Source organism: Musa acuminata, chromosome BXJ1-1 (assembly GCF_036884655.1).
Source record: "Musa acuminata AAA Group cultivar baxijiao chromosome BXJ1-1, Cavendish_Baxijiao_AAA, whole genome shotgun sequence".
Lineage (NCBI taxonomy): Eukaryota > Viridiplantae > Streptophyta > Magnoliopsida > Zingiberales > Musaceae > Musa > Musa acuminata.
The window spans coordinates 33,113,117-33,122,895 of NC_088327.1; the positions used below are offsets into that span (position 1 = coordinate 33,113,117).

General features: G+C 39.2%; 1 protein-coding gene across 1 annotated transcript; it reads right to left on the reverse strand.

Moving 5' to 3' along the window:
- Positions 1–216: 216 nt before the first annotated feature.
- Positions 217–8,640, reverse strand: LOC135677824 (uncharacterized). The gene is made up of 3 exons (XM_065190235.1): positions 6,743–8,640; positions 5,581–6,635; positions 217–435 (listed from the first exon to the last, which is right to left on the reverse strand). Exons 1-3 carry the CDS (start codon positions 8,144–8,146, stop codon positions 276–278), a joined length of 2,619 nt encoding a protein of 872 aa, XP_065046307.1. The 5' UTR covers positions 8,147–8,640; the 3' UTR covers positions 217–275.
- Positions 8,641–9,779: the final 1,139 nt, after the last annotated feature.

The following is a 9,779-nucleotide window of genomic DNA, read 5'->3' on the forward strand; positions in this document are numbered from 1 at the left end:
GGTCTAAAACCTTTATCAGCATTATGCCAGAGATAGGTTAGAATTGATTGCAAAGGGCATAAATATCATTTTAAAATGACAACCCACCACAGGGGAATGGAAAAGAAACGATGAGCTTCACTATGACCCAGCTAGCATATGGATTCATTCTACCAAGACTAATGAGCATCTTGAAGGGATGCATGAATGCATCAATCAATGCATGCCATCTATTCATGCTAGTGAAATGACCATTTCATTTGCAATAAAATAAAATGTGCAGTTTCTCTAGTATTTTATACCGTCTCGTTTTGATTGAATGACCAGACTGATTCTGTATCGGGACTAGCCGAGAACAAGCCTTCTACATTTGGATTTCCAAGGGTAGACTTTTCATCTCGCTGAGGACCATCAAGTGCCCACTCCATCCTGCCAAGGCCCAGAAGTCCGCGATCACTGGAATGAGAAAAAATACACAAAGGCTAGAATTCTTTAGTCGTTCCAAACTGAGATACAACGATTCAGAACTGGAAGAGGCCTCAGGAAAAAAAGACCAATTTTGAAATGCATTCTACCTATCATAGAGAATTCGCATAATATCACTATATACAAAATTTCAGAATTGAAAGAAATTGCGCTACTTGAACATACATTAGGAAAACTTAGGCCCATTGAAAGGAAAAAAAAAAAAAAGATTATTATCAAGGATTATGCAAAACAATATTGATGGTTACAAACTAACATGTTAAAAAGGGAAGATCTGAGTCCAACCTCTAATGGTTCGACAGGAGGAAGTATCCTCAAATCAACTTTCTATAGTTGAAAAAGTTTATGAATTTATGAATATATATCTAGTTTTGAGTTAGCCAGCAATATAATACTAAAAAGTGGTCTGTCTTGTCCAATCTAACTTGCTACAAATAAAACAGGAAGAGGGGAAAATCCCAATGAACTATGATGATAATGATTACCAGTGACCAATCCACTGAGATGTCACATCCGAGAAAATATGTCCCAAGGAATTAGGGATGTCAAACATCTGCTAAGTATATATGAACTATCGACCTAATATGGGAACAGTTTCCTAAAACTGGATGCAAAATAGTTGACTGGGACTATATCCTCTATCCAAAACCCATAAAATGTGTAATATCTGAAATCCACCAGGAGATAATACTCTTCCACATTGAGTCTAAATTAGCTCCAAGAATTCCTTACTGCATTCAGGATCAGATCCTAGGTATATTCAGCCCAAATCCAAAGTTGATAAAACCCCCTATGGAAAATGGTGCCTATTAGTAGCACCAAAGTAGCACTGAAGTGTTAATTTAACAAATAGATAAATCACTTAAATAAGAGATGAAATTGTAAGGGTTGCTGCAGTTAGGCCCTTGCAGCCAGTGGAATATTAATATTTATCCTCCAGAAATCAAATAAATCCTCCCATGTCATACAATAGCTCACAATGTGAACATTGGAAAAAGAGAAGTATTGTTTATAGTATTTAAACATTAAGGCCGCTTAAAGATAATCATATGCATTAAGACAATGGTAATCATAAAATGTCAGGCAAAGAGACCAATCAGTGGGTCTGGCTACACAACCCAATAGATCATACAAGAGGAAACCTCTTTTACAGACATGCGGAATCCTTATACATCAGATTTCCAAACATCATTGGAATTGAGTGGTACTCGAACCACGGTGGAAACACATATTTTGAGACCCAGGAAACTGCCTATCGCCGTATCTGGCAACCTGCTAACCCTTTTCTAGAATATTCTCTCAGTGCTGACCCTTCTTATTCCTTATAAAGAAAACATAACCATCCTAAGTTATCTGTCCATCAAGAGATTGTTAAGGCACACCAAGATAACACAGATGAGAATGTAAATTAATAAATTACTTCCAAGAAGCTTGTATCTTAAGTAACAAGGTTAAGAGTTTCTGTATGGCTATTGGAAAAAACATTTTTAGCCCTCTCCAAAATAAGTTCTAAATAACTAGACAGAATGTGGTTCTTGCTACTCAAGTATCTAGGGAGGATCCAATGCGAGCCCTAACCTGATATGCAGAAAGTTCTAGCCACTGAAAACAATTATATCAAAGTTGCAATGGTGAAAACATATGCTACTACAAAGCTTACCCTCTGAACAAGGAACCCAAAAAATGAGCAAAATCAACCTAGTATTTCTAGAATCATGCATTTTTAAAAGCCAAAAAGCAAACAATGACAAATAAGACATCAGGTCCAGCCACAAATGATATAACTCATATACCTTCTTGTTATGCAATGTCAACATGTCAACACACACACACACACACACATATATATATATATATATATATATATATATATATATATATATATATATATATATATATATATATATAGAGAGAGAGAGAGAGAGAGAGAGAGAGAGAGAGAGATGTCATGGTTATTCATAGTTGCCAACAGCTATTGCAAAGAAGAGGGGAGGGGGGCCCATATTCTAGAAAATGCTTTAAAAGTTTAAAAAGGTAGTCGGCACTGAGTGGAAGGCTAACTGATCAATAACCAATTATTTCACCAAGTCATGTGCTTAATGAGATAACGCCATTGGATGATGTGCCTGGGATCAAATAGGACCAAGTGATTTCCATGTCCTAGTCAGCCATTAGAATCTTGGTCACAGACTTTTTTATTTTAAACTGTCTTGTCTTTCTTCTTCTCATTCCTACATCTTGTTTTTCATCTATCTTGGCTTCCCACTTCTTCCTCTTCACTTCCTGTGTTTGTCTTTCTTCCTTGAGAATATTAAATCAATATAACCAACCAAAATTTACCAACTCCATTTAATTTCAATGAAATTTAATTGTTTCCAATCAATTTCTCACTATAACTCCAAGAAATCAATTGAAATCAAATCAGCCTTGGAAAACTAATGCAGGTCAGGCATATCGTATCAGAATCAGCCACCAACAAAAATTAAGTCTAAAAGCAGATATCCTTCAAGCGCTTTCTAATCCATTTCCACTTCATTATTTATGTGAAAAATGATTTGACATACAGTATAATTTTCTCTTAAAATAATAAATCATTTAATACTTCAAAGAAAGTGAAGATTCTCTGGGAATGGTAAACAGGAAATTTTACTTGGGGTCTACATAAAGGGAAAAAGATTGTAACCAACGAGATGCTTGAATGAATGAAAATTTATGTTTGACATATTATGTATTAGTGGTGTATGCTCATCTTCTTTCCTACAATGGGGTAATTCCATCCTTACTGCCAGAGACTTGTCCAATGTTTAGATCAAGATCCCTAGGTGTGACACCCAGGAACTGCAGTGATGTGGTTATTATATTTATTACACCACAAATAAACATATAGGCCCATCATGTGGAGTTACAGAAAGTATAAGTCCAAAGACTCGAAAGCTCCAAAATCGAAGCATTCAAAGATTATCTGGTAACTCAAAGTTCACCAACATGCAATAAAATAAAAGTAGAACTAGCAGATATTTAAAAAATAAGTGCCACTATATAGCTTTGCTCATTAAGGAGTTGAGAGATAGACGACAAGATATAGAATGAAAAAGAACAATATAATGAAATTCTCGGATACATAATAAGGTCTACTTAAAGAAAGATACATAAAACGAGTCTCAAAATAACGTGTGAAAAAAGAGAACATGCATATGAGAGAGATGAACTAAAAGTCATAAGATAACAAAGAAAGGCTTCAAATTTTGTTATGTGATGAAGAGAATAGAAAAGAACCAAAAGAACATGGGAAGAAGGGAGACAATATATTCCAATATACCTCATGGTCCAAGCAAAAAACATTTTAAACATCCAGGCGTCATTCACTGTTCAGAACCAGCTATATGGTCCCTCTTCCATTTCTAACTCTATCAAGGCTAATATCTTCTGACATCAAAGGCAATTGTTCTGCAAAGCTGCTACATGAAGATCTATTCTAAAACATAATCTGGTGTCATCACTTGGGACAAACTACTTGTTGCTCATGGAAGTTCTACAAAGTGTAATTGATCCAAATAATGAACTCCTATTTCTGATAAATGGACTTCTATGATTACGTAAGATAAATAAGAAATAGAGGGAGGCAAACTAAAAAAGAAATAAGAATACATTTCAAGACACCAACTTATGACCATGGCAAAACATTTTGAACATATTCTTAGCTATTTGGCTCAACTACATGATCCATTCCCCACCTTTTAGCTCCATCAAGAGCAATATACTAGAATTTCAAAGGCAATGGTTTGTAACAGTAGTTGGAGATGGATTTCTTTTTCCTCGGAGAAAGATATATATTGAAAACATATATTTACTGTCATATCAATTATGACTGTTTATCTGTTGTCCAAAATAGAAGCACTTCATAACACAAAATAACTATGGATCCGAACTTTGTGATAAATGCACACTCACATTATGCCTGTCAAGTTTAAGAAGTGCTAATATTAGGAGTAATGTACCAATGTGAAGATGAAACTTTATTCAAGCACAACTACTTATCTGACCTTTGATACAGTTAAAAATGCATCTACATCTTTATGATATAGATTGATTTTGTCTTTCATGTCTAATTGTCAAGCTAAAGGGACTTCTAAAAAAATAAAGAACTTTCATATCTTCTCTCAGTTTGGGTGCTGGTTTTGGTTCGGAAGACTTGGAACCAAATCACAGTTGGTTTTTCCTTCATGGGGGGAAAGGTATAGAAAACCAACAAAGAGACCAGGAAAAGGAGTGGGAACAAAGTATCCTAGCTTAGACAGTAGTACAATTCAAAAGACAAGTGGGGCATGTCCATCTCCATTCCACATAATGGTGATGCAGCCTCATCTCAATAGTTTTGTCCTTGGCAGCACAGACTAGAGAGTATATAATACTAACACGGGAGAGGAAGGGACGGGATGGAGTAGATTATCCAAGCTTAGACGCACTAGTACAATTTCAAAAATGCATGTGGAGTAAATTCATCTTCATTCCACATGATGATCATGTATCCTCATCTCAACAAGTGCAGAAGCAAAGAAAAAAAGCACACAAAAAGGATACAAGTACCTCCCAACTGACATGCTCATATCATGGTGAGATACAAGACAATGAAGAGCTAATAATGTCAAAGATATTGCATATATATAAAGTGGAACTGGTAAGAGAAGTTATTTACTAAGCGAAATCACCAAATGTAGTATACAATATAACCATCCATAAATCAGAACAGGAAACTTAGTCTCAGATAGATGCAATGTGGTAGATTATATGATAACAGTTTTTACTAGTGCATCAACCTTCTGATTATTATAAAAGACAAAACTGGAAAGGCAATATAATGTAATTTCAGATAGAAAACCAACAAACAAGCAGCAAATTAGCCTAGGTCCAAATACACAAACCCGTCCGGCTATGACAACATATAATTTGTCCACAGCGACAAATACCCTTTAGTCCTCAATTTCATTAAGCAAAGCATATGACAATGTGCACAAGAGTTCCGAATGCAACAGTGAACAAAAACTCAAATATTGGCAACACTACAATAAAAAGGATTTAATAACAGAATCATTGTAATAAATGTGACAGACTTACCTGAACCAACAATTTGCAGGGGATGACTCAAAATGGCAGTCAGCAGATGACCTGTTTGGACTACTATGGGTTGAATCAGTGTGCTGCGTCGTATCTATGAGACTAGGAGGAAGTGAAAGACTTTCACCATCAACAGGCAATGACTGCAAGGGTGATTTCAGCATCAGATGATCGCTGATATTCATACGAGCACCAAGAAAACTATATGTCTCTCCATTCTGGTGATTACCATCACAAACATGCTGAGAAGACTGGATACCCAGAAGGGTAGGACTCTCCTTTTCACTTAATGATGCCATAGAATTGTGAGGAAAAGGAAATTCAGTAACTTCTTGTTTAAGATGTTTCTGCCCTATAGGTAAAAACCAGCTGGAAGGTCCACCTAGTCCCAAGCCATCCTGAGCCAGCGGAGTTCCCCACATTTGCCATGTACCCTGTGATGCATTTGCATTCACAGGATGTGAATCCTGTGAGCTTGAATTACATGAAGCTTGGCCAAACACAGTTTGCTTTTCATCTGAAACTCGCAATCTGGAGATAGGAGACTCGATTGGAGAAGGCTTGGATATGTTTCCAGAAGCAGATACACTTTTTAAGACTTGAGGTTCCACCTTGTCACTGGAAAGAAACCCAGCCCCCAAGTCCAACGGAAAATTATCAAGTGATTCAGAAACTGGCCCGAGTAAGGATATCGGATCTGGAACATAGGCTGGATCTTCAAAGAGTTCTGCTTCATCTGCTATTGACCTTAGTTCTGGGTCTTTAGCAGAAGGAAATAATAATTCAGCTGACAAAGAAGAGCCTGAACTACTAAAGGCTTCACTGGCTGAAGCCACTGAACTATAGGCAGTGAAAGGTAATGGTGGCCCCATATTATTTTGGCTATCAACAGAATAATTAGGTGGCGATCTTTGATTAACTAACTGTGCACTTTGAGCTTCTAGTTGGTTGTTCACATTTTGACATGTAGAAGCAGTTGTATCAGGGTAAGGACAAACAGCAGCTGAATAAGTAAATAGTTGATGCCATGTTCTTCTTGGAGCAACTTGTCCTGGCTGCACATATGTACATAAAAGTTAACGTAGAAACTTCAAAACATTAGAAAAAACACAATAAAAATACATAACAGTCAAGGGAAGAGGCTTAACAAATCATAACTCACAGGCTGATGAATATTGGCCGCCTGAACTTTACTATCACCATTTGAAGTAGCCTTGACCATTTTATCTCCAGCCACTTGAGAGTCTCGTTTATTTTCAGAAACATGATCCATGAAACCAATAGTTGGTTTACTAACTTTGTTAACGGTAGTTGGGATCTGAGTATTTCTCCCGAAAAAGGAGGCACCACTCAAACCTCTAGAAGAGGATAGGAAATTACCTGTCATGCGAGAAAAGTATCTAGGCTTGCTTGCTGTTACCTTATTTCCATGCAAAGTCCCTGAGGTATACGACTTGTGTATCTCTGTTGTGGTTTTCAATGAATCTCGTCTTTCATTCTCATACTTCTTGTCAAACTCACGCTTTCTTTCGCTTTCCCTGCTTATCCTCTTGTCTATGTCCTCAACGTCAGAATTGCTTTTGCTGGATCCCTTATCCTTGTCCTTCCTCCTTTCATGCCTTCCTTTCTCGGCAACCTTCCTGTTCTCCCTTTCCCTGTCAGCAGCATTGCTCTCTGACAACTCTTTCTCGGCTTTCAGCATTTCATCACGTATTCTCCTCCTTTCTTCCACCAGCTTTGCTACCTCCTCCCTTTGCTTTCTCTCTTCCTCTTCCAGCATCTCCTTTTCCAGCTTTGCCTGACGCTTCTCCTCAGCTTTCCTTCTAACTTTCTCCCATCTGCTCTCCTGCAGGTTTCCTCCGTTGTCCCCTCTCTTATTCGATGACCCTCTGTGGACTGCATCAGAACCATCTTCCCTCAAACTAAACCTAAAAGCTTTTCGGCACAGCCAGTTCACACTTGCTAAGAAACAAAAGAGTAGCTTGCAAGGAAAAAGCACCACACTCGAACATGACCTCTCCATCGAACACTGATCATCCCTTAGCCAATAGTGGGGAAGGGGGTTGACCCAATTCCTACCTCCCTCGGCCGACCACTCCTGATTACACATCCATCCATTCTTTCCAACAAGATCATTGACTCCTGAACTCCCAACTGACCGTGGAAGGTCCAGGACCGGCCTCTTAGAAACATGTCCGCAGTAAGAGCACATGAAACGGCCTCCACCAGGGTTCTGGTCTCGGTATGGAGTGTGACAGTTGCGGCAGCTGCGGGTGGCAGTCTTCCGAAGCTTCTGCATCTCAATCGCAAGGGCACGCCGGCGCTCCCGCAGGCGAGCCGACCGGCGGGTTCGCCAGAGAGACAACTGAGGCATCAAGATCTCGTACCAGAAGAGGGTCACAAGGAGGACCATTACACAGGCGAGCCGGGGCGAGGTGATCTCAAACCGGAGCCCTGGTGGGAGGAACGGCGACATGGCCCAGAACAGGAGCAAGGGGATCAGCAGCCAGGGCAGCAAGGTGGCGATCCTCCGTGACCACCTCTGAACCACACAAAGTATACACATTATCCCCGAACCAACTGCGAAATCAGAGAAACCAATCGCCAACGACCGCAAAATACAGCAATCTACAAACCCTAGAATGAAATTTCCTCCTCCGGCCCCCCGTCTTCCTCGACCCACGTTCCGATCTGCGGCCTCTTAGACGACAATTTCTTCAGAAGAAGCAAAACTTGCAAGAATCGCACAATTCCTAGCCACGAAGCAACCCAATGGCGCAAAAACCTAACCCTAGAATCGCAGGTCTCCGAATCTCGGAGCCGTAATCCACTCGCAAACTCAATCAAGCAAGCAATCAAGAAGCGAGGCTTCCTCGGGCGGTTAATTAGGGAGTTAACAGTGCAGGATTGGAGGAATCGAAAGGAATGGGGGCAATCGGTGACTTACACACTCGAGAGGTCCTTCATGGCGAAAACCCTAATTTTGGGGACCGGTCCGCGCCCATGGCCTCGAGACGCAGTTGGAAGGAAACAACAAAAAGAGGAGAGTCGGTATCGTATTGCTCTACATCACACACACGCATACATATACCACACCCGTCCTTTTTCTTATTTGCTCCAATAGTTTATCCATGTATTCCAAGAGAATGTATGCATTGTCTACGTGTGTTACGTACGTATTGAATTTTAGGTTTTAATATGACATGATATTAAATGTGGCAACAGTCAATTGGTAAAAGAAGATGTCGAGTGTGAGGGTCAACATTTTTTGCAGAGCCCATATATGGGCATGAACAAAGGTTGAAACCCACACTATTTATACCTGGCACGTCCACGGCCCACCTGCTCACATGCATCTATTATGACCCCACTAATACCCATTTGAAGCTGCCTTTTGTGTTTGGGTATGCATGATTAACTTAACTTGAGATGCATGTGACATGTTTACAACAAATAGCTATGATCGTGAGGCAAATCGTACAAGTGGACCAAACTCCAAACTCACATTGGTCACAAAATGTGTGGATTTTGCTTGTTCATGATTTGCTATCTCTAATTTGTCGAATCTTATAATTGCTGGGGAAATTTGTTGGCAACAATTCCTTGCGTTATTTCTTTCATCATGAAAGAATCATACGATTTGTCTTTACGTGATTAGGTAAGAATAGAAGACCAACTCGCCCAAAGTGGATTAGGTTGGGCTAGAATCTGCTTAGAATAGTTGGTTCGGGTATTAGCCAAGTCAAATAAATGCGTTGCGTTGAGCTGCACAACACACATTTAATATATTCGAGTTAGAAGGTATATAGATATGACAGCTAAAACATAGTAGCTAACATAGCAAGGCATGCCTAATTAAAATTGACCCTTAATATATGCTACAGGAATATTTGTTATGCCACCTACCACATGTTTGTTATGTACTAATGAATTTTACATGACTCGTATGATCATGTTAATTTATTTTTATGTTAAGTAAAAGTTTGAGTCTCGTTGTTTGCATTATAATTATATAATGCTTGCACACACACATATATATATATATATATATGATAGGGCATATTTTTGGTATTGTCCACGTAGACCCAAGCAAGGAGACACGATGATGCAGACATGGAACCTCAAGTATGATGTGGCGTGCAACACACACGTGGCGGATAGTCGCTTGTCGCCCCCTCCATACGAATGACATCATCACG

Coding starts and splice junctions, on each gene's coding strand:
- LOC135677824 (XM_065190235.1), bottom strand. CDS start 8,146: ATGTGTATACTTTGTGTGGTTCAGAGGTGGTCACGGAGGATCGCCACC. Junction 6,636..6,742: donor CGGCCAATATTCATCAGCCT/GTGAGTTATGAT, acceptor ACATATGTGCAG/CCAGGACAAGTTGCTCCAAG. Junction 436..5,580: donor CCTGCAAATTGTTGGTTCAG/GTAAGTCTGTCA, acceptor TTCTCATTCCAG/TGATCGCGGACTTCTGGGCC.